This window comes from Megalobrama amblycephala, linkage group LG9 (genome assembly GCF_018812025.1).
Source record: "Megalobrama amblycephala isolate DHTTF-2021 linkage group LG9, ASM1881202v1, whole genome shotgun sequence".
NCBI classification, from domain to species: domain Eukaryota; kingdom Metazoa; phylum Chordata; class Actinopteri; order Cypriniformes; family Xenocyprididae; genus Megalobrama; species Megalobrama amblycephala.
In genome coordinates, this window is record NC_063052.1 from 4,917,373 (window position 1) to 4,943,431 (window position 26,059).

At 37.6% G+C, this 26,059-nt stretch overlaps 1 protein-coding gene across 14 annotated transcripts in view; it reads left to right on the forward strand.

The window, feature by feature from the left end:
- Window positions 1-24,988, forward strand: part of fam49al (family with sequence similarity 49 member A, like) — a 55,882-nt gene extending 30,894 nt beyond the window's left edge. For 4 of the 14 annotated variants that reach the window (XM_048201280.1, XM_048201277.1, XM_048201275.1 and 1 more), the window contains 12 exons: window positions 668-760; window positions 7,223-7,303; window positions 7,734-7,813; window positions 11,419-11,540; window positions 13,062-13,167; window positions 16,244-16,380; window positions 18,062-18,139; window positions 18,419-18,535; window positions 18,636-18,715; window positions 18,838-18,964; window positions 22,881-22,951; window positions 23,055-24,988. In XM_048201280.1, the coding sequence (XP_048057237.1) occupies window positions 7,741-7,813; window positions 11,419-11,540; window positions 13,062-13,167; window positions 16,244-16,380; window positions 18,062-18,139; window positions 18,419-18,535; window positions 18,636-18,715; window positions 18,838-18,964; window positions 22,881-22,951; window positions 23,055-23,118 (975 nt within the window). In that variant the 5' untranslated portion in view covers window positions 668-760; window positions 7,223-7,303; window positions 7,734-7,740 and the 3' untranslated portion in view covers window positions 23,119-24,988. Of the gene's footprint in view, window positions 1-667; window positions 761-1,685; window positions 1,885-7,222; window positions 7,304-7,733; window positions 7,814-11,418; window positions 11,541-13,061; window positions 13,168-16,243; window positions 16,381-18,061; window positions 18,140-18,418; window positions 18,536-18,635; window positions 18,716-18,837; window positions 18,965-21,805; window positions 21,857-22,880; window positions 22,952-23,054 lie in introns of those variants that run through there. The other 10 variants (XM_048201279.1, XM_048201276.1, XM_048201281.1 and 7 more) reach the window with 6 other exon arrangements.
- Window positions 24,989-26,059: the final 1,071 nt, after the last annotated feature.

Genomic DNA, 26,059 nt, shown 5'->3' on the forward strand with positions numbered 1-26,059 from the left:
CAACTTTTTACCGAAGTCAGTACTTTTGACAACTCCAATTGTATATATTTTCATAATCAGTGTGTCTATTGCATGAGTCAATGACAAAAGACACAATGTTTCCACTTTCTGCATAGAAAAAAGAAACAACTTTAAATTTCACACTTCACCTTTAAACAGTAGAACTGATTCTGAGTCAGCCTAGCCTACATCATGTTGGTGTGGTAAATGATCCCCAGATGTTATTCTAGTAGAAGTATCTGATCAGTCATAAAGCCACTGCAGTGAGCAGATCTCTTTGTGTGCTGCGTGATGCACAATGTGCTGCACACTGCCTCAGATTTATGAGGGACATTGCCGCATAATGCATTGAGCTAACAATTAACATGGCTTCTTATTTGGAGGGTTATACTGGGGTGGGCGAGTGTGTTTGCTGGATGTAATGATAGATTGGTGGCCGGCCATGCCACTCAAGAAATGAATCAGATTGTGACCTGTCGAATACATCCCATGAATCCCTCCCCAGAGGTTTATCATTTTATTGTCTGCCAGAGTGACTACTTAAAAACAAGCCTCTGTATGTAGGCACAGCCATAACCTCCATATATGACCCTGCCATATTGTTCACATTCTGAGCCTTTTCTCCGAATCCAACTAATCTGTATTTAATTCTTGTTGTTTCTCTCAGGTAGCGGAGGCTGATGCTGTGATACTGCAGGAGAAACATACAGGCTCTCATTTGATGCAGTGAAGTGCTCCGTGAGGAAAATCGCAAGCAAAGGTATGGACCAAAAACAATGCGGCCCCATTCGCCAAGCCATATGGCAGCATGTGTGAGAAAAAGATGTGAAAATAGAAGGCAAAAAGCCACAGAAGTGTCTGAAAGCAACTGCATTCTGTCTGCCCACTTTATGATGGCGCAGATTTTCGTATCGGTTTCAGCACAAACAGCAGAGACACAATTCAATCAAAAATAGCCTACGAACAGATGCTATGCAGAAACATTTAGAGATATTTGTTTCCTTCTTTGAAGCAGTGCTTATTTAGTAGTCTGCTGTTTATCTCTTTATATGCAGTAATGAAATCATGAAAAGATATTTGAGACAAAAGCTTTACTGTTAAAGTTATGCAACATCCTGGATGTGATATTACAATAAATATGCATTTCCCTGGTCAGGTCTGGACTAGTTTGAGCAGATCAGAAAGGGACAGTGTGATATTGCTTTGTAAGCACACGATTTTTGCTCTAGTTTCTACCTCAGACAGTTGCCACCAGGGTCACTTCCTTATAACTAGTACACTGGGGCTCTGTTCTCAATATTTAGTTCTACAAAGTCTGCTTTAATGAATTTCCTTTCTTTTTTTTTTTAAGTTTTAATCCCAAACACACATTTTAATATCATACCATTCATTTCAAACCAGAAAATAGCAAAAAGACTGGGTACTTTCTCTTATTGCAGAGCGACTGTGCTTTTTTAAATTCAGCAGAGGAGATGTTTCGTACACAGGAAACTGCAGCTAGAGAGTTCAAGCCATAGTTAAACCCCTGCACTAGAATAAGCCACCCTTTCTCTAACCTCTCACCCCATCAAAACCAAGCGAACGCATACAGTGGCACCACAGAGAAACGGTTTAACCAGGCTCTTTTAAAATAAGCCCTGCCTTTAAATAGCAGTCAGAAAAAGAGAAGTGTGAAAAGAGCAGAGCGATGTTGAACATAGAGCTGCAGAGGGAACCGTTGGTAAGGCTGAGAGGGTTCCTGTGGGGCTGTACGGCACGGACTCTTCACAGCTGGGCTCAGGGACAGCTCCGGAGGAGGAGTACAGGGGAGGAAGAGACTGAGATAGGAGTGGGAAACGGAAAGGACTAGCACAGTGAGGCTTTAAGGCAAAGATTTGTTGGCTGGTAAGTAATGGATAGTCATATATGTCAAACTGTATGATTTTTTTGTTGACATGACACCTGCAGAAGATTAATTACACGTTGACAGTTTCCTGAGTGAGAACTTTAGTGAGACACGATTGATGAAATTGAGGTTTACTTCATCCTATGAAGCAAATGGGATGACGATAGATAGATAGATAGATAGATAGATAGATAGATAGATAGATAGATAGATAGATAGATAGATAGATAGATAGATAGATAGATAGATAGATAGATAGATAGATAGATAGATAGATAGATAGATAGATAGATAGATAGATAGATAGATAGATAGATAGATAGATAGATAGACCTTCTAATAGACAGTTGGATACTTTAGACTCGGATTTGGCTGGTAGCTTATGAAAGCCTCAGATAGAGTACAGACAGGAGAGGCAATGTGGTCCAGCCATGGAAACAGGGTTCTACTGGTGGTTGCCAGGAGACAGGCAGAAGGGGGGTATACTGCCTCTTAAGTGATAAACAGGCTGAGAGGAGCCATCTTTGCCTTGTGTGCCATAAGAAAAGGATAGGGCTTGATATGAAGGATTTTGAAGGTGAAATATGAAACATTCTTAGTTCAAACACTGCCAATATGCGCATTTGTGTCTCTTGGGAAATGGCATGATGGGTTGTACTATTACCAATACCATGATAATCCAGCTATCTTATTTCTTGAATGATTCTAGATAGCATTGTGTTCAGAATTATTCCTCTCTTGCAAGCTATTACCAAGAGAAGCTGCAACATTGGTGTCCCTTCCCAACTGCAATTGATATTAAGCACATGCAAATTGAACAAACTGAACAAACGGAACAGTTATGTTAATGGTACAACATAATGGTCTAACCAAATGCAATGTAATAAAGCAAAAAGCATTTTTTGTCTAAGCCAATAATGAATGCGACAAGTGACAAGACGTTTTGTCAACTTCTATTTATGTCACTCTGGGTAGCCCCACCCACACTGAAATCTCAATGGGCTAAAAACATAATTATCTATTATTGTATCATGTCACATAGCAACTTCACTGCACTGACAGTATGGACGATCAAATTCGCTAGAAACTGTTAGTCACAGCTGGTTACATAGTGCTGTTACACATGGTTAGTTTGAATTCTGTTCATTCAATATAGTTTAACACACAATAGTAAATCACCACCAAAAAGTGTTTGTTCATGCCTGTGTGATACGTGTCATGATCAGTTATTTCTGCTCATTTTCCTGCAATACACTCAAATGCTGCATTGCAACAAACAATATGGTGACAGAAAAAAGACTAACATTATATTAACATTGTTGTGTTCGTAAGTGAATTGTATTGTGAAAAGGAAGTCTGAACTGTTTCTGAACTGAAGAGTAAAGATGGATGAAGTTCGCTACTCCTGTCTTGTGTTCTTAACTTAATTCCTGACAGACACCACAAATTGGCAACAAGGATTAGGCTTTTTTCTGCTATTGTTGGTCAAGAAGATGGCTGTTGCTAACGTGCCTTTCCCGAGTTTCTTCCTGCCTTGCCCTGGTGAGCCTGCTATGCCGTTCAGCACATGGCTACAGATTTTTGAAAATGATCTACGGGTTATTGATGCCACAGGGGATGCCTGGCCGGACTAAAGACAGAAGGCTGTACTGCTTCAATACCTCAGTACAGAGGGACAATTGCCTAACACTGGTACAACGTATAAGGATGCATTGAAAGCCTACTTCGTACCAAAAGCTAACAAGATAGCTGAATTCCATGCCTTCTGTAAATGCTGTCAGGTGCCTCACGTCATGAGACAGTTTTACAGTACATTGTGCTTTGTGAGAACTTGTTGTTTCATTTGAGTTTGGTGCCAGCAAAATGACAAAATGATTTGTGATCAGAGAATGTGCTTAGCCCATGAATATGTGGGAGACTTTTACTAGAAACTGATTTTACACTGGACAGAGCTGTTATGTTAGCAAGCCAGATTGATTCTGCTGCCGATCAGGCTAAATCCATTTCAAATTTACGCCAAGTTACCACCCCTGTACAAGCGGGTTGTGGACATTACGCTAAACTGTGCCGATTAGCGCAATCAAATACGCATGAGGTCCGTGAAATTGAATTACCAGAAGTTACTGTACTGTACACAGAATATTCAGCTCATTTTTCCAGCATTATAAGCACAGTGACAGTATCCTCTTCTGACTCACAGACTTGTGTGGTGGATTTGGTGGTTGACAGTGGGTCTTCCGTATCTATCCTACTCTAAAGCACTTAGGCATGCCATTTCAGTAACATTGTGCTGTCGCAATCTACAGCCAGGCTTGTGACGTATTCAAAAGCCCAAATTCCAGTGGTTGGGTGTTTGTCTGCGAATGTTTCCCTACATGACCACTCAGTTCCTGCTACGTTCTTCATTGTAGACAAAGGGACACCACTCATTGAGAGGGACCTAATGTCTGCACTGCATGTGGGGATCAAAAACAATGAAGTCCTGCCTCCTAATGCTCTTCCCGTGCCTTGTTCTCCTGTGCCAGTCTTTCAGTCCACAGTTGCTAAGTCAACTGAGTTTGGATATGCTAAAAACTTTATACACCGTGTAAAGCTGGATAAAACTGTCACACCTAAGCACCAAAAGTAAAAAATAAAACCTCATAGCCTTTATTACTCACGACGGACTGTTCCATTTTTGTTGTGTTCCTCACGGATTGGCTTCAGCACCTACAGAATTTCAGAAGATGATGACCATTAAATTTGCCTGGATGACATTATCATCCACGGACGTGGCATACAGATGCATGACAAAGCCGTCATAAAATGACTAGAAACTGCTGGCTTGCATTTCAATAAAGACAAGTGTCGCTTCTGGCAAACCAGCCTGCCGTTCTTAGGTCATATTGTGGAGGATCTTCTTCCTGATGAATCATGTGTACAGGCGATTCTCAATGCCCCTGCACCTTCTGATGCATCTACTTTGCACTCCTTACTTGGACTGATTTTGCCACCGTTGTAGCTCCAGTGCGCATGCCTACAAGATCCAAAGAATTAGGCAGGTCAAAAGAGACTGAACAAAGTTTGACAAAAGTAAAACGACTGCTAGCAAACAGCCCTAGTTTGGGATTATAGGACCCCACACTACGCATGACTCAGCCTGTATGGCATTGAATGAACTGTGGCCTTTGTATCGCATACGTTGCATACTGCCGAGCATATGCCATGGTGGAAAAGAAGGCGCTAGTATGCATATGGGCCGTTGAGAGGTGCCGTACTTATCTGTGGGGCCACCATTTCAGTCTACAGATCAGGCACTGACAACCCTGCTTACCACTAAGGGTGCTGGCTGTGCTGGACTTCATGGACTATCTGCCACTTGTTATTCTCTGTCTGCTGTTGATGTTGATGATTGCATCTGCTGCTCTTTGATCTGTGCTGGTCTCCATAGTGCACAAATGACATCAGGGAGAGGTGAGAACCAAATAATGCTTTTGTGATCTCTATTGGTATTGGTGGCCAGGGTTGGATGCTGAGGTTCATGATGCTGTCCGTTCCTGCTACGTGTGTCAGCTCAATGACAAAGCTGTCAAGTCACATCATGTTCCTCTCCAGCCAGTGCCGCTGCCAGATGGACCATGGTGGAAAGTGGCTGTGGATATAGTCAGGCCATTTGACACTGCTGAGGACTTCTTTACTAACACTGTCAATATAGATTCTGTGGATTCGTTTCTGTCATCAGCCACCATGGAAAAACAGTGTTCAGTTTATGTCTGCTGCTTTTACTGCTTCTCTGAAAGGAAGGAATAATCGTCACCATCGTTCTTCTCTCTACTACCCATCAGCTAATTCAATGGTTCAACCATGTGCTCAAACAAACTGTCCAAATGGCCATCCAGCACCATAAGCTGACTTCTTGCAGGTGTACCGTGCCACTCTACATGCTGCAACTGGTACTTCACCCTTTCAGCTCCTAATGGCAGGCAAATGCACACAAAGCTCACTATTATAGCTCTCACTGATGCTGAGTGGGGTACTGGAACTCCTTGTTTCCAGGAGGAGATAAAGTGATGGGAAAAGAACCCCTTGCACGTTCTTAAAGGGGTGGTTGATTATGATTTCACTTTAACTTTAGTTAGTGTGTAATGTTGCTGTTAGAGCATAAAGAAACATCTGCAAAGTTACGACGCTCAAAGTTCAATGCAAAAGGAGATATTTTCTTTTAAAGAATTCGCTGTTTAAGGACTACAACAAACTGTTGGTAGGGACATCAACAAGCTTCTTCCTGGGTTAGTGACATCACTAACCCTAAAATTTACACAAACCCTGCCTCCGAGAACACGCAACAAGGCTATGTTGGGCTGCTTTAGATAAGAGGAAGAGTTGTTGTAGTAGAGTGTTGTCACCATGCCGTTATTTTACGCCGGACTGCTTCACAAACGAGGATCAATTCAATGCTGGATTTTCACAAAAGATTAACATGACGGCACATGCTAGTCAATGAGTTGAATCATCTCGACAGCAACTACATAAATTTATCCACTAACCATTCAGAAATGTCCAGATGCATTCTAAAAGTTATAACTTCTTCTTGAGTCTCTCCATCAGTGTCTGACTCCAGTTTGAACAATGTAAGGTTGAACACCGTTACTGACAATCCTCATTTTGGCTGCGAGAGATTTTCCAGCTTTGTTGTTGTTGAGCAACTGAAGCGCTATTTGTTAAAGCTCCGGCCTCTTCTGGAAAGTGGGCCAGGAGCGGCAGCTCATTTGAATTTAAAGGGACACACACAAAAATGGTGTGTTTTTGCTCACACCCAAATAGGGGCAAATTTGACAAGCTATAATAAATGATCTGTGGGGAATTTTGAGCTGAAACTTCCCAGACACATTCTGGGCACACCAGAGACGTATATTACATATTGTGAAAAGGGCATTATAGGTCCCCTTTAAAGGACACATAAAGTTTACTGATCCTCTCACGGTTGCCAGAAGACTTGGGGTGGGTACATACGTTCTTATTGAAGGAAAGACATGGAATGCTTCCCCTCTCATTGCATTTCAATTTATGACAAAGCCAAGAAAAACTAGGAAAATTATATTTAAAAAAATCAACTCATTCCTGTCCACACAACAAATATTATTCAGCAAAGTTATATCACAAGCTGCCTTTTCATTATTGTTGAAAACTAGCACTATTTTTTTCTTTTCCAGCATTTCACAATACACATTCTGGCCTCTTTCTACAGCTTATGAAAACATCCAGAGTTTTTACAGTGAAAATACACAGGATTTTTGCTAATGATTATCATCTAGGTTGTGTTTCTTTGTACTATATGTATTTGTCTTCCTTGCCCAGGTTTGCCGGCCATGGGGAACCTCATTAAAGTCCTTGGCAAGGATTTAGAGAACTGTCCTCATTTTTTCCTGGATTTTGAAAGTAAGTGTTTCGCTGGTGTACAGTGTGTGTACGTGTGCTCAGATGTATATGTGTGTGACTGGAGATGGAGATATCAGGGTTGGAGCAGGTATAAATGCATCCTCTTGGTAGATTAAGACAGACTTTTGTTTTTGGAAGCCGTTTCTTTTTGCTCTCTTAATGTGGAAGCCAACCAAAAGGTCATTCATTTCCCTTCATGTATAGTAAGGGAGCAGAAAGAAGGAGTTTCAGTGTGATCCATGTGACCATATCAACATCACCCGAGAATCTCATATATCCGGAGCGACACCTAAAGTCCATCCCAAACCCTGTACGCCCGACCCCTCATCCCCAGACTCCACGCACATTCACACGAACACACACCCAACACCAGAGACACATCTGCCACACCTCCCATGACCCACACGCTTCTCCCTTCTCTCTGTTCCAGGGGGATCATGGGAAATCTCCTGAAACTGCTGGCTTGCACCGAACTTGAGCATGGCCCAATAGTTTTCCTTGACTTTGAACGTGAGACCATCAGCTTCTTATGTTTTGAGTTTGCTTTTCTTTCCCTTTTCATCACGGTTCCTCCTCATTCGCTGTCCTCTACATTTTCACTTCCTTTTCTCCGCCATCCCTCTGTTTGTGCATCAATGCTTGGCATTCAAGTGTTTTTCGGTGACCTCAATTTGTGACGTGACTTTTTTTGCGCACATCTCCAGGTCGACTGTGATCCGCTGAACTAAAGGTCGTTGTACGAATGCCACGCTTTTTTTAGCAGTTAAGAGTGGGATGGAAATAATCACATAACACTTAACTTATCTCCTCTTTTTTGCCCAAACCTTTGCAGACTTGTAAAGTGTGTTGGCTTCATAATCTGTTCCTGTTGTCCTTGTGCATCTGGATGTGTATGTGTGAGTGTGTGAATGCATTATTAACCAGTCTGAGAAATAAAGGAAGTGGGAATGGAAGCTGCCTTTTGAAAGGGGAGCCTCAATTTCCTTGTTCTCTGATGTCGTGTTCCCTTTTAACCCTTACCTAAGCATTTCTCTCCCTCCTGAGTAATCTTTCCTTTTATGACACCTCTAACAGCTACATGCCTAACATCTCCTTATTTATGGAGGAAATAAAAACTCCTGTCCTTCAAGTGTGAGAACCCGGAAGACTTAGAGCGGTTGTTGTCCAGTCTATAATATGAAATGTAGGCTGTCCTTCCTCTAAAAAATAATTAGACACAGGCCATTCTGTACAATTCCTTTGCTTGTAATTCATTATAGGGTCAATGACATAAGTTCATTTTCTTCCAAATATATTGATTAATTGACTTAAATACACCTCTCCTTTGATGGACATGTGTTTCATTTCTATATTGAAATTCATTATGATATTTGTTTGTGGGACTTAAAGTGAAAAACGTCTTAGTGGTGTAAATGACCTGAGATCATAATAAGAAAAAAGTCACATTAAAAGGATAGAATTTTAAAATAATAATAATTAGGCATAATATTTCTTTAAAAAGCAGTTAAGTTATTTTATTTAATAATATTTCATATCATTAATAAAATATCATTAAAGGGTTAGTTCACCCACTCATACTCACCCTCATGTCATTCCACACCCGTAAGACCTTCGTTAATCTTCGGAATACAAATAAAGATATTTTTGTTGAAATCCAATGGCTCAGTGAGGCCTGCATAGCCAGCAATGTCATTTCCTCTCTCAAGATCCATTAATGTACTAAAAACATATTTAAATCACTTCATGTGAGTACAGTGGTTCAATATTAATATTATAAAGCAACGAGAATATTTTTGGTGCACCAAAATAGCGACTTATAGTGATGGCCGATTTCAAAACACTGCTTCATTAAGCTTCAGAGCGTTATGATTCTTCTGTGCCGAATCATGATTCGGATCGCGTGTCAAACCGCCAAACTGCTGGAATCAGGTGACTTTGGCGCTCCGAACCGCTGATTCGACACAAAAGATTCATAATGCTCCGAAGCTTAATGAATCAGTGTTTTGAAATCGGCCATCACTATATAAGTTGTTATTTTGTTTTTTTGGTGCACCAAAAATATTCTCGTCGCTTTATAATATTAATATTGAACCACTGTACTCACATGAACTGATTTAAATAAGTTTTTAGTACATTAATGGATCTTGAGAGAGGAAATGTCATTGCTGGCTATGGAGGCCTATTTTGGCTTCATTTTTCTATAGTGGAAGGAAGTCAAACTATTCATGAATACAATTTTTAAATAATGTTATATAAAAATATCTTGAAAAAGAATGATATGTACACTCACATGCATTAAGGTAACATAAAACCAACAAGAACACAAATATTACATTTCCAAGAACTCGGCACATGTGTTTTAAACTAAATCTTAACAATTCTTACTTGTCATTGACCCTATAGCAGAATCCATGAAATATAAAAAAGTAATATCAAAATGTTGAATACATGATCAAAACATTTGGACAACAGCCGCTCTCCTGATCTAGACTTTTTAAATTTGTGACAGTGAAACAATGACCACCTCTGTTACACAACACTGGTTTACATTTCCTTAGTTCTGAAATGGGTTACTGTGCCACTAATGGCATTCATAAAAATTCAATAATATCTCAAATACAAGACACAACAACATATAAATAGGCTTTGAGCCCAAGATCAGATCTGTTTTACTGAATTGCTGATACATGCGATGAACCAAAAGGTCTAAATGGTGCACTGCACAATAAAAGTGTGCAAAAGGGAAAGCAAACATTACAGTAATAATGTAACACTGATGCTAGTCTTCACACAATCTGTTCTTTGAAGATCACAGGCAGGATAAGCAAGCAGACCCGGAGGTGACATGTTTGGGAGGAGCCACTGGCAATTACACTGAAGCGTAATGTGTGTGTGTGTGTGTGTGTTTGCACTGAAGTATGTTTGCTCAGCTGATAGCACAAACATGTATGTGTGCATTCATTCAAACAGAGACAGAAAGACAGGGGAAATGCATTGGTTTGGATGCAATAATAAGGGAGTGCACTTTTAAATTAGGCAGAGAGACCCCTGCTTCACGCAGATCACTTATCGTACTTATCAAGGCTTGGGGAGACTAAGAAATCTGATCTAGCAAAGACTTTTAATGACGGCATTACCCAAAATGCCCCTTTCTGCAGTTTTTACACTGTGTACACTCTTAAAAATAAGGTTCTTTATTGGTATTTGTGGTTCCATGAAGAATCTTTAACATCCATAGAACCTTTCCATTGCACTAAAGGTTTGTTGAAGTGGAAAAAGGTTCTTCAGATAATGTTCTTTAAGGGAAAAAAAAAAAAGTTTCTTTTAAGAATTGTTCACTGAAAAGTTCTTTGGAGAAACAAAAATGGTTCTTCTATGGCATCGTTGTGAAAACCCCCTTTTTGGAAGCTTTATTTTTAAGAGTGTATCTGTGGTTGAAAACTAAAAGATAGAGAGAGGTCCACCACCTAAATTGACATCCACCAGGGGGCGACATTCGTTTGCCTTTGCTTTCCTGCCTGCTGTTGTCAGCTTATTAATCAAATGTCTGTGACGCTCGCTGTGTTGGAAGCTGACACGACTCTTTAAACCCATCCTAGCTTCGCCAGCGACTCCGCGTGGAGCTGCTTCATTGGCCTTTCGTTGACACTTCCCACTAGAGCTGTTAATATCAAGCCCAACAAATCCTAACACACACCAACACGACCTAAATCCTCCTCATGTACTTCTGACTCACAATAACACCATCATCATTACCAGATTAATCCATGTGGATTTATGGTTCCTATCTTTCAAAGCCCGTTGGAAAGAGCTTCCCCCTCCGGGTGCCAAAGAAAGAAGATAATTCAATGTTAGCACCATATTAACTCACACCATGAAGCTTTATTTCAATTAATTGCCCAGGTTTCAGATGTAACTCTGACTTGACTGGTTGAACACAATCCAAAACATAACTGTTACCCATCAGGACAGGAAGAAATTATATCAGTATGACGGTGTGACAGAGGTGACATGATATATAATTTAGGTAGGCCGAGCGAGGAATTGAAAAAGGTGTATCATTTAGGCATATGACTATCACATTCTGACTTAATTGATCTGACTTCTGCCCACAGATGCTCAGCCCACAGAGGCCGAGACAGCCGTGTGGAACCAGGTTAGTGCCGTGCTGGAAGAGGCCCATGGGATACTGGCAGAGTTACAGTCTTACAATGGAGCAGGACAAGAAATAAGAGAGGTGGGACTATGACTCTACATTTTTATATTTTCCGAAGAAACATTAGTGGTGTTTACCTGTGCAAAACATGGCGCTACAACGATAGAGTGCTCTAGGTGGTTGCTAGGGTGTTCTGAGTGGTTGCTTACTCATCCAAGTAAAAAAAAAAAAAAAGGCCAATCTAATTTTGGAATCTAAGTATGAATTTTATTCATCCTCCAGGGTAATGTTGTAAGCATACATTTTCTCAACAAGATGCATGATTTGAATTATCATGCCTGCACACAGTGCAATTGATGTGGGCAGTGTTTGAATTGGTTTAAATCTAATGAAAAATTTTATAAACGTATCTATTTTAATTATTTGCATAATATATACACTACCGTTGTAAAGTTTGAGGTCAGTAACATTTTTTATGTTTTTGAAAGAAGCCTTTTTAAAGGCTGTATGTATTTGATCAAAATATTATTAAATGTAATTTAAAATTCTTTTATTTTAATATTTTTTAAAATGTAATTACCTCCAGTGATGGCAATAATGATCCTTCAGAATTATTATATTATATATACACACATATATACATAAATATATATATATATATATATATATATATATATATATATATATATATATATATATATATATACATACACACATACATACACACATACATATACATATATATATACATACACATATACACACATATACACACATATATACATATATACACATACACACATACATATACATATATATACATATACACATACACACACATATATACATATATACACATACATACACACATACATATACATATACATATATATATATATATACATATATATATATATATATATATATATATATATATATATATATATATATATATACACATACACACACACATATATATATATATTTTTTTTTTCCTCCCCAGGAATCTTTAATGAATAGAACAGTTTTTATTTGAACTAGAAATCATTTGTGATATCAATGTCTTTACTGTCACTTTTGATCAGTTTAATGCACCCTTGCTGAATAAAAGTATAATCTTTTTTAACAGTAGAGTATTTCCCCTCCCTTTTTTCAAGGTGAACGTGATTTCACCGAGTAGAACATGTTCATGGGTCAACATCAGTGTTAATCCTGGAACAACATTCCAATCAACCAATCAGATTAGAGGGATAGATTTATAGTTAATGTCAAGTGGCTTACTTGGCAAAATCACAGTGATCTCTTTTCAATTCAGTGAAACTCCCCCCACATTCAACCGGGTGTGAGTTATTAGTAGTGTTGCTTTCCTTAGAAAGAACTGCTAATAATTACTCAGTTCACCTATTATAAAGCAAATAGGCACACAAGGCATAAGTTTAAGACTGGTGGTTTGAATCAACAGCAGATGTGCAGGAGTTATTCAGCTGCGCAAACCCTACAGTGTACATTAATTCAAAAGTGTACAAATGACCTTGAGTTTAGTCACTGTAAATGAATTTTTGCCTGTCAGTCTCAAATGTTCTTGCTCATCATTCTCTCCAGGCGATTCAGAACCCCAATGACCTCCAGTTGCAGGAGAAAGCCTGGAATGCAGTCTGCCCTCTGGTGGCCAAGCTCAAGAGATTCTATGAATTTTCTCTCAGGCTAGGTAAGTGGGTGGCCATTTTTTCCAATTGTCTTTTTTTTATAGTCATGTAATGGGCCTTGCGTGCACAAGTCATCCAACGCGCTGACCGTGCGTACAACGAGTGGTGCAAGCATCCGTTTCTGTCCTCCTCTGCAGCTGACCTCGTAAAGAGTTGGCATGGCAACCGTGGCAGCAGAGCGTAGAGGAGGCTGCGTTTCTGCCTCCTATGCGAGCTTACAATACAGCACTGTGTTTGCAATAGTCGATCAGCTGCCTCTTTTTTCACAGCAGTGCTGACTAGTGAGAAACACAGATCTCTGGCCAGACAGATAACATGCAGATAAGCTTTCGCAGTGACTCATGAGAAAATGAGGCTCCACCCTCTTCAACACATCCTGCGATCCGCAATATCTGGTCCCCGGCTAATAGAGTCAGGTTTCTCGGTAGGCCTCCAGATAAAACATATCAGCTCCTTATTTATAGTAGGGCTGCTGCATATTTCATGAGAGGAAAGGATAGCTCCTCAGGAGACATGCTTAGGCATACTAATGACATTCAGAGATGGTTTAGCTCTGATGGTATAGCTGTACGTCTTTTAGTCACCAAACAGGAAACAAAAGCTAAGAGCTTTACACCGGTAAGCAGCACAACACAGGCATACAGTATAGATTCACTCTCATTAGATAACATTAATGCAGTGATAATACTGATGATACTGCATTAACACTGCTTATGACTTGTCTCTCAGGAATACTTGATTCTGATGGATCAATAATGCTGCAGAGTGGTCAAATATAAAAGAAGTCAATTACTCAACAAGGCTGTATTTATTTGATCAAAAAAAAAAAAAAGGAATCATTCTAATTTGCTGATTTGCATATTACTGTTCAAAAGAATAATTAGACAATTAATTTAAACTAGTGGTGTCAAATTGATTAATTGCATCTAAATTTAAAGTTTGTAAATATATGTATACACATACAGTGCTCAGCGTAAATGAGTACACCCACTTTGAAAAGTAACATTTTAAACAGTATTTCAATGAACACAAAAACAATTTCCAAAATGTTGACAAGACTAAGTTTAATATAACATCTGTTTAACTTCTAACATGAAAGTAAGGTTAATAATATAAAACTTAGATTACACATTTTTCAGTTTTACTCAAATTAGGGTGATGCAAAAATGAGTACACCCCACAACAAAAACTACTACATCTAGTACTTTGTATGGCCTCCATGTCTTCTAGGCATGGAATGAACAAGTTGGCGACATTTTGCAACATCTATCTTTTTCCATTCTTCAAGAATGACCTCTTTTAGAGACTGGATGCTGGATGGAGAGTGATGCTCAACTTCAGAATTCCCCATAGGTGTTCGATTGGGTTCAGATCAGGAGCCACTGAATCACATTCACCTTGTTCTTCTTCAGAACTCCATCAGTGGCCTTAGATGTGTGTTTAGGATCATTGTCAAGTTGGAAAAGTGCACGACGACCAAGGGCACGAAGTGATGGTAGCATCTTCTCTTTCAGTATAGAGCAGTACATCTGTGAATTCATGATGCCTTCAATGAAACGCAGCTCCCCGACACCAGCAGCACTCATGCAGCTCCACATAAGGACACTGCCACCACCGTGTTTCACTGTAGGCACCATGCATTTTTCTTTGTATTCCTCACCTTTGCGACGCCATACTGTTTTGAAGCCATCAGTTTCAAAAACATTTATCTTGGTGTCATCACTCCAGAGTATAGAGTCCCAGTAGTCTTCATCTTTGTCAGCATGGGGCCTGGTTTTTTTGTGCCTGGGCTTTAGGAAAGGCTTCTTTAGGAAAGGCTTCTTTTTATTTTCTTTCTCAGGTCTTGTGACATTTCTCTTCCATGTGGTGCCATTGCTGACAGCATGAAATGGGAAGGGATTTTAACACCCTTTTATAGTCAACTGTCTGCTGGACACCTGTGTAATGAATAATTAGACTCACCTGTGGTTGAATTCTTGTTAAATTAGACATTTGTAGTATAAAATTTAGCTTTGCTTCAGAGACTTTCAGTGGGGTGTACTCATTTTTGCATCAACCTAATTTGAGTAAAACTGAAAATTTTGTTCTCTAAGTTATATTATTAACCTTACCTTCATGTTATAAGTTTAACAGATGTTATAAAAAATTTGTTAACATTTTGGAAATTGTTTTTGTGTTCATTGAGATATTGTTTAAAATGTTACTTTTATATATATATATATATATATATATATATATATATATATATATATATATATATATATATATATATATATATATATATACACACACAAACATATGCATATATAGGGTAAAATCAGGTTTATTGGGACATTTTTTGCCATTGAGATGACTGGGGAAATGATTTGGTAAGACACTAGTCAGTCAGTCAGTCAGTAATTTTATTACTTATTAATACATAAGAGTTTGGTTTTGAAATGAACTGGAGTTTTAAAAGCAACCAGCATTTATAATCATGGTCATATACTGCAGTTTGAAATCATTAATGCTTGCATCAGCTGCGGCTTCCAACTTTCCTCAGTATCTAGGCAACACTGACAGGATTACAGGTTCTTACGATAAATTGCAGCAATTACAAAAATACAAAAGAGAGGCGTTAGAGGTAAATACAATGATAACTGTTGTGCTGGTAACCATGGAGATGAAGTACACATATTGCAGTGCAGCGCTATTGATACATTATGCTGGTATGCCGTGTGAATTACAAATTGGATTAAAGGTCAGAGATGTGTGGTGGGAAACAGATGATAAAAAGCTTTGGAAAACCTGAGGTACGACAACAGTATTAAGTGTGAATGAATTTGAAAAAACTAATTGCTACAAAGAAATGACTGTATCCCCCGGTTTCACAGACAAGGCTTAAGCCTAGTCCCAGACTAAAAATGCATGTTTGAGCTGTTTTGACTGAAAGCAACTTGCACTGACATATCTTATAATATGTCAGTGCCATTGTTTTGTCTCAAGATGCACACCAGCAATGTATGTTTATAAAATGTCCTAATTGAACTAAGACCTATGTAAGACATAGTCTCATAGATAATCAATATCTCTTTGCAGAGAACGCCCTGCGCAGTCTATTGGAGGCCCTAACCAGCCCACCCTACGCTCCCATGCAGCATCTGGAGAGAGAGCAGGCCCTCGCCAAACAGTTCGCCGAAATCCTGCACTTCACTCTCAGCTTTGATGAGCTTAAGGTGAGTGTTTCTCATGCATTACTCATTCTGATTTCATGTGGCATGAGTTCTGCTAAAATATTTAGCCCTGCACTCAGTCAAGCCTCTTCACACTGATGTTCTCTGAGAGTCACGTTAAACAAAATGTCTAAATGACAACACTATTAGCTGGCAGGTCTCTAAAGTGCTCCCTTGAGAATGGAAATATAAGATAATTATTCACAGTGTGATGCATGGTTTTGTGTCACCTCTTGAAGGTGGAAGTATCCACTTATTGAACCAAGGCTCAGTACATCTGTGAATTGGCTGGAAACATTCTAGGGCTTTTCACACTGTGCTTAAACCCGGGTTATCATCGTTCTAAACCCCACTTTTAATCCAGCACGTTTCGCTCATGTATTTTAGAAGTGGGTTAGCACCGCTTTTTACCTAGGGTTATAAAACCCTGCTCTGCCACTTTTGATGTGTTAACGCCACATTACAGTGCTAAACGTGTACAGTGTGGAACGCTACGGTGGTAGAATGTTAGGACTAGATGCTTAGCAACCGACAACCAATTGCATGCCTTATATTCATGTGCTTTGGACATAAATTAAACACACCCATATTGAAAACATGAATTTTGAAGCTGTTAAAATACTTATGTTTCTATTAAGTAACTAGATAAGAACTTTTGGGGTGTGAGTGTGTATAATTTAAGTTGTAGAACAAAATCATAGAACTTATTTTATTTTACTCATAAGTTGAAAAAAAAAAAAAACATTATAAAAAACCCCATAGGTAAATCTTAAGGGAACAACTGGTGAATTAGTCTTCTGGGTTTTGACGTCATCCCTGCACCAGTCTGGCTGTGTCCGAAATCACCCCCCATTCCCTTAAAAAGGGCACTGTTTGAGGGGACAGTCATTTGTAGTGGTGCCCGAAACCATAGTGGATGTTATCGAGTGCACCGCAATAACAAGTGTACAACTGATGTACATTCAGTGGCTAGAGAATACCCATAATGCACTGTGACGGTCATCTCGCCAGAAGATGGTGCCCGGATGTGAATCGCCCATCCATCCATTTTCCAAACCGCTGGTCCAATGTGGGTACAGCGTAATATCATACAGGTATAATTCATTCAGTTATTTCATTACTATTGGAGTTACCATTTACCTAAGTGTCAAATGATTATTAAACAACAAGCACAAACTACGTAGAAGCGGCAGCTCTTACAGAACACTCTGTGTCTGAATTTACTCGCTCGTTTTCATTCACTCCTTAAAGTGAATTATATTAGTGGACTAATGTAGGGAATAGTGAATGAGGGTGTAGGGGGCAATTTCGAACACAGCCCATATCTCTACCGGTGAATTTTTCTGGGTTTTGACGTCATTCCTGCAGCACTCTATTCTACAGCAGGTCGCGTGCTGCCTTCATAGAATCAATGACATTGACACTGCAAATATGCAAATTAGAGCGTTGACCCAAGGGTTTAGGAGTATAACTTCAGTTTACAGCTAAATGCCCAGGATTAATTGTTAACCCCAGGTAAAGTATGAGCAGTACGAAATGTGAAGCAAGATAAGCCAGGACTCCATTTACCCGGGGTTGAGAATGACCCAGGGTTAACTTTTTCAAGTGTGAAAAGCCCTTCTCTTTGTCTGAGAAATAATATGCATTGAAGACGCTTTAATCTAAATCTTGTCTTTTCTACTAGATGACAAATCCAGCCATACAGAATGACTTTAGCTACTATAGGAGGACCATCAGCAGGAATCGTCTGAACAACCAGCAGGTAAGATCAACGATCTGCTGAAATTGACATTACTTTAGAAGTGTTCACTCTGCCACTTATTAGCAGTGACAAATGAGGTAATTCGTTTTCAATGAAAACGACAAATCAAAATAAAAAATAGTGCAGAGAACAACCCTAAAAGTAACCATTTGAGAATTTTGTAAATGTCTGATCAGAGAGTACATTTGTATGTGGAGATTAGCTAATGTTTTGCTCAAAGAAGCAGTCTTTACATGCAACTGGAACATCTGAAGTTAAATTTTTCCATTTGCATTACAGTTAGAAGCTGAGAATGAAGTAAATAATGAAATGGCCAATCGGATGTCGCTCTTCTACGCTGAAGCCACACCCATGCTCAAAACCCTGAGCAATGCCACTACCAAGTTTGTGTCAGAGGTAAGTCAAGATTTCACTGAATCTTCTGTAAATGGAGAAAACAGAAATGTTGTCGCCCTCTAGAGGCTCTTACTGGTGTTGATTCACATGCATGTTGCAGAATAAGACTTTGCCAATTGAGGACACCACAGATTGCCTGAGCACTATGGCCTGCGTGTGCCGTGTCATGTTGGAGACTCCGTAAGTTCATCCGATTCAACGTCTTCTCAATAAAAGAAAGCAATTATTTGAGTATTTCTTTATGTCAGTTATCCAGGATAGGTTAAATTTTGTTTAAAGTGATTGCTATTTCCTGTCTCAAGGGAGTACCGGTGCCGTTTCACTAACACAGACACCATGCTGTTCTGCATGCGTGTGATGGTGGGCGTCATCATCCTTTATGACCATGTTCATCCAGTGGGTGCCTTTGCCAAGACCTCCAAGATTGATGTAAGACCACTTTATTGATTTCAGATACAGTGGACCCAAAGAAGTATTTGGGCACCTTAAAAATGTATGATTGTCACTGCATTATATATTAAAATATCAAACCAAATTTAATTTATTTTATAGAGACACTTTCCATCCAAAAACATTTTACAAAAATATACACATTTTACTGTCAAAAATACTTTCTGGATGTCAAATGTTAGTAGAACACATTCACAGTTAATGTGAACCATATCTTGTGGAGAATTAATGTCAAAATCAGGGTAGTTAGTTTATAGTCACTGCAAAAATGGCTTGGAAAAGCATAATTGGTTAGCAGATGCCATTTTGCTTGTGTCTAATGCAATGAAATTCATACATTTAAGTGTGGCTAAAGTGTCTACAGGCAGATTCAACTGCTGCATATTTTGAGAATAATATATAAATTAACTGTATAGGTATATTATACAGTAGTTCACCCAAAATCATTTACTGACTCTCATGTCATTCCAAACCTGTATGATTTTATTTTTTCTGCAGAACATAAAATATGATAATAGGCAGAATATTCACTCTTTTTTGTAGAATAAAAGTGAATGGGGACTGCTTAAAACTGTTTCAAGTTGTGCACAGTTTTTCTGAAGCATGGCTGTAGCCATATTATAGCTTTGTGTTAAATGCTAAAAATAGAGGTCACACTTTAGATTAGATCAAACCAACTACACATCCTTGCATATTATATTTGAATAATATATCTTTAAAAAATTTGGAATAATTAAGTTTTTTAAAAATGTTTTTAAAAGGAGTCTCTTATGTACGGAAGAGGATTAGGGCCAAGCAATAATAAAAAAAAATAAAACCATCTCGAGATTAAAGTTGTTAAATTTCGAGAAAAAACTTGTTAAATTTCGAGAAAAAAGTCTAAATAAAATGTTGAGAATAAACTCGTTAAATTTCGAGAAAAAAGTCGAGATAAAATGTTGAGAATAAACTTGTTAAATTACGAGAAAAAAAACGTTAAATTTCGAGAAAAAAAGTCGAGATAAAATGTTGAGAATAAAGTCATTAAATTACAAGAAAAGTCGTTAAATTACGAGAACAAATTCATTAAATTATGAGAAAAATGTCGTTAAATTTCGAGAAAAAAGTCGAGATAAAATGTTGAGAATAAACTCGTTAAATTTCGAGAAAAAAGTCGAGATAAAATGTTGAGAATAAACTCGTTAAATTACGAGAAAAAAAACGTTAAATTTCGAGAGAAAAAGTCGAGATAAAATGTTGAGAATAAAGTCATTAAATTACAAGAAAAGTCGTTAAATTACGAGAACAAATTCATTAAATTATGAGAAAAATGTTGTTAAATTTCGAGAAAAAAGTCGAGATAAAATGTTGAGAATAAACTCGTTAAATTTCGAGAAAAAAGTCGAGATAAAATGTTGAGAATAAACTCGTTAAATTACGAGAAAAAAACGTTAAATTTCGAGAAAAAAAGTCGAGATAAAATGTTGAGAATAAAGTCATTAAATTACAAGAAAAGTCGTTAAATTACGAGAACAAATTCATTAAATTATGAGAAAAATGTCGTTAAATTTCGAGAAAAAAGTCGAGATAAAATGTTGAGAATAAACTCGTTAAATTACGAGAAAAAAACGTTAAATTTCGAGAAAAAAAGTCGAGATAAAATGTTGAGAATAAAGTCATTAAATTACAAGAAGTCGTTAAATTACGAGAACAAATTCATTAAATTATGAGAAAAATGTCGTTAAATTTCGAGAAAAAAGTCGAGATAAAATGTTGAGAATAAACTCGTTAAATTTCGAGAAAAAAGTCGAGATAAAATGTTGAGAATAAACTTGTTAAATTACGAGAAAAAAAACGTTAAATTTCGAGAAAAAAAGTCGAGATAAAATGTTGAGAATAAAATCATTAAATTACAAGAAAAGTCGTTAAATTACGAGAACAAATTCATTAAATTATGAGAAAAATGTCGTTAAATTTCGAGAAAAAAGTTGAGATAAAATGTTGAGAATAAACTCGTTAAATTTCGAGAAAAAAGTCGAGATAAAATGTTGAGAATAAAGTCATTAAATTACAAGAAAAGTCGTTAAATTACGAGAACAAATTCATTAAATTATGAGAAAAATGTCGTTAAATTTCGAGAAAAAAACTTGTTAAATTGAGAAAAAAGTCGAGATAAAATGTTGAGAATAAAGTCATTAAATTACGAGAACAAATTCGTTAAATTATGAGAAAAATGTCGTTAAATTTCAAGAAAAAAGTCGAGATAAAATGTTGAGAATAAACTCGTTAAATTACGAGAAAAATTTCTTCTCGTAATTTAACGAGTTTATTCTCAACATTTTATCTCGACTTTTTTCTCGAAATTTAACGACTTTATTCTCAACATTTTATCTTGACTTTTTTTTCGAAATTTAACGAGTTTTTTCTCGAAATTTAACGAGTTTATTCTCAACATTTTATCTCGACTTTTTTCTCGTAATTTAATGACTTTATTCTCAACATTTTAGCTCGACTTTTTTCTCGAAATTTAACAAGTTTATTCTCAACATTTTATCTCAACTTTTTTCTCGAAATTTAACTTTTTTTATCGAAATTTAACGTGTTTTTTCTCGAAATTTAACAACTTTAATCTCGAGATGGTTTTAATTTTTTATTATTGCTTCGCCCTAATCATCTTCCGTACTATTTTTTTTTTTTTTTTAACTTTCAAATTGTAACAGTGTTTCACAACATTACTGTTTTATACACTTGATCAAATAAATGCAGCTTTGGTGAGCAAAAGAGACTTTTTGAAAAAAATGTTTATTCCAAACTTTTGACTGGTAGTGTATGTGAATGCAGGTGACATTTGAGAGCTGCAACAGAGGGATTTTCTGTAAATAAGACTTAAAGGTGGGGTAAGCTATATTTCAAAAATGCTGTTGGGCATTGTTCATTGCTCCTCCTCCAAAACTCACTCTCCAATCCTAACCACCCTGTTCAACTCTCTTTCTTCAAATCTCCCTCTTGCTCTTTCTGTCTGCCTAATGCTGATTGGCTACACATTTGCTGTTGTCGGTCCGACTAACTTCCAAACAATGTTTTTGAAATATTGCTTACCCCACCTTTAAAGGAACACTCCATTTTTTTTCGAAAATAGGCTCATTTTCCAACTCCCCTAGAGTTAAACAGTTCAGTTTTACCATTTTCGAATCCATTCAGCCGATCTCCGGGTCTGGCGGTACCACTTTTAGCATAGCTTAGCATAGATCATTGAATCTGATTAGACCGTTAGCATCTCGCTCAAAAATGACCAAAGAGTTTAGATATTTTTCCTATTTAAAACGAGACTCTTCTGTATCTACATCGTGTACTAAGACCGACGGAAAATGAAAAGTTGCGATTTTCTAGGCCAATATGACTAGGAACTATACTCTCATTCTGGCATAATAATCAAAGAACGTGCCTTGCAACCATGGAGACATTTGTGAGAGACGCTATAAAATCACAAATTTTCATTTTCCGTCAGTCTTAGTACACGATGTAACTACAGAAGAGTCTAGTTGAGCCTATTTTCAAAAAAAGTGGAGTGTTCCTTTGAATTTTACTCAGCTCCTCACACAAATGCTATTGTATGACTTTAGAAGACTTGCAATATAGCACTCAGGTGGACTACTTTTATTTTGTTATTTTTGGAACTTGTCCTGGCTTTCAATTTATGGAAATGAGAAAGCTTGTTGATTCTACCTAATATCTCCACATATTGCGGTGCACACATATCTATCTAGGACAGCACTAGAGGGGTTTGTGGTTGTTCACGTGTGTTTTTATGGGTGTGTGGGTGGGCGTCCATGATCACAGTCAGGGGTGATGGACAGAAAGGGATGACCTTTCTTTTAAAGCTGTATTTTTTTGCATGCATGTGTGTGTTGTGCAGATGAAGGGCTGCATCAAGGTGTTGAAAGAGCAGCCTTCAAACAGCGTGGAGGGACTGTTGAATGCACTGAGGTGAGTGTGGATTTAAACACCTCACACATGTGATTTTCTGAACTGTAAAGAATGTGCAGCACATGTATGACCTGAAAACCTTTTCTTTCTTTCTTTCATTCAGGTATACAACAAGACATTTAAATGATGACAGCACCTCTAAACAAATCAGGGCTCTGCTTCAATGAGATCAGGAGGAGAGGGAGGGACCACAGAGAAAGAGACTGTCAGAGAATAAACGATGGTGGCTGGCAAACCTCTGAAACCTGTTTGTTTACAAGAGCAACTTGATCTCAAATTAAATAAGATACTCTAGAAAAGAGAAAGGAATATGGAAATAAATATATATATATATAGAGAGAGAGATTGTTGATGGTTCATCGTCATGTGTCATTTTATAAAAGCAGGAAAAATAGAGATATATATGTATATTAAAATTCAAAAACTAAACAAAACTACCCAGTGTGAATATAAAGGTCTTTCAAAAACATATTAAACTGAATTAAGAAGCGATAGTTAAAACCACCAACAAAAATGGTTCATATTCCAACTTACGTCCGAGAGTATTTTTGCACACTTGAAAAGGAATCCCACCTCACAAAAAAAGACTTTAACATGGCTTGAAACTGTATAGTTCAGATCCTTTTTCATGCGTTTAGACTTGATTTGATTTGTAATGCCTTTTGCCTCATTATCCTCGATATGCTTCATCCAATGCGTTCTGGAAATTGTGGGTTTCCTGATAAAACTGCAGTCCTTGGCATTTCATCATGGCACAAAGTCTGTTAAAGGATAAATATAAAGATCACATACTTGAGATTCATCTCATATCGCCTGAAAACAAACTATAATCATCTAGCTGTATATACTCGGAAAGCACAGGATAGTTTTGTAAAGAAATGAAGCGTTTTGTTAGACTTCTTCACTAGTGCTGTACAGCAATACTCTACCACCAAGGTGACAACTGCAAACACGTTCATTTGAAATGCCTTCATGCCAACGTACGAGACGCCGGATAATGCTAACAGCTCGTCTGTGGAGTTTAAAGGCCAGTTGTACATATCATTAGACGAACAATCCTTTAAAAAGCTTGATTTTTTTTGTTGATCTTGTAAAGTTGACGTTAAAACGGAGCGAGTAAGCCATGAAACTGAAATTCAGACGCAAACACACATTCTGCCCTGTGCCATAGCTGCTTCCTGTACCACTGCGTCTCATTCACAGTCCAGACGGAGCGACATATAACAAACATCATCAGTAGAAAGTTAACAAAAAAAAAAAAAATCACACCATTGTGAATGACAACACAGCGATGTGGATTTGCTTTCCTCTGTATTCAAAAGCAAACCATTGCCAAGTGAGGCTGCAACATTGCCTTTTAGATAAATAGAAGTGATGCGCTGTGTGACGTTCGAGCGATTCGTTTTGTCATGAACACAATCTCCTGAGACGGAAAACTAGCATTATATTCACTCAAAAAACAACAGGCTTGAAGGTGCAAAACACTTGACTTGGTGTAAATAAGAGGATTTTCTTGTGGAATCTTATGAGGCCTAAACAAATGTTCAATAGAGATTCTTTGTTAGAATTACAGAATTAAAAAAAAAAAAAAAAGATGTGGGTTTAAAAACAAAAGAATGAATCAAAAAGATTACCGCGACAAACGCAGTGCTGTACTTTGAGTGTCTCTCGCCATTAGTCGAACTTGATTTGATCTTCTAATATGTTTTCTATATGGAGTGCTGTTGAAAAACAAAAGCTCTGTATGAATATATAGATGGCATGCTGTAAAAGTTCAGACAAGACTGTAAATATGGTGTTTTTATTCATTTTTAATTGTTCGGTGAATCTGAATTGGGTATGTGTTGTCTCTAAGAAAACCATGCGTTTTGGCTTGGACCATCGGACTTGCCGTAGACATTTGTTCCAGATCTTCAACTTCATATCAGCGGGGAAATTCAAACAGGGCAGGGAGGAGGGTGGGGGGACGGGATGTCCATTTGCTTGTTATTTTGTACATTTTGTGCAAGAAATAAACTTGTCATTTACTACATTCAACATTGCGTTTTGTTATTGACCCTTGTTCCCCCCTCATAAAAGGTTATTCCACCTGCAGAGTCAAAATAAGCACAGAAATGTTTTTCTTGAGTAAGGTTTAAGATATATAATGATGCTTTGAATCACACCGACTCAAGGAAATAAGTGCTCTGAGTTGCTGTCCATGGTGCTGTTTTCCGAGCACACGACACTCAATTAATGTTAATCACTGCAAGGACAGACTATTCATTATCAGTTCAGAGAATTAATATGTCTCAAAATTATGAATACAATTATTTGCAACTAAACACTTACACAAGCATATACAGTAGTCAACATTTGAAGTGGATCAAAACCTCTCATCAAAGTTGACCTAAAACTTTCTTCGTAGGACAACTTTGATGAACTTATTTGATCCACTTCAAATGTTGACTACTGTATATTCACACAAGTTGGGTTATCTACAGTAACAATATTAAGCACAAGTGTTTTACACATTGATAATAAGAACTTATCAATGTGTAAAGAACGATGACTTGTGAAATTCAACTCAAACACTGAGATAATTTATAAATTCAACTTAAAGGGTTAGTTCACCCAAAAATGAAAATTCTGTCATTTATTACTCGCCCTCATGCTGTTCCACACCCGTAAGACCTTCATTAATCTTCGGAACGCAAGTTAAGATATTTTTGTTGAAATCCAATGGCTCAGTGAGGCCTGCATAGGGAGCAATGACATTTCCTCTCTCAAGATCCATAAAGGTACTAAAACATATTTAAATCAGTTCATGTGAGTACAGTGGTTCAATATTGATATTATAAAGCGATGAGAATATTTTTGGAGCGCCAAAAAAACAAAATAACGACTTATATAGTGATGGCCGATTTCAAAACACTGCTTCAGGAAGCTTCGGAGCATAATGAATCAGCGTGTCGAATCAGCGGTTCGGAGCGCCAAAGTCACGTGATTTCAGCAGTTTGGTGGTTTGACATACGATCCGAATCATGATTATATATGCTGATTCATAACGCTCCGAATCTTCCTGAAGCAGTGTTTTGAAATCGGCCATCGCTATATAAGTCGTTATTT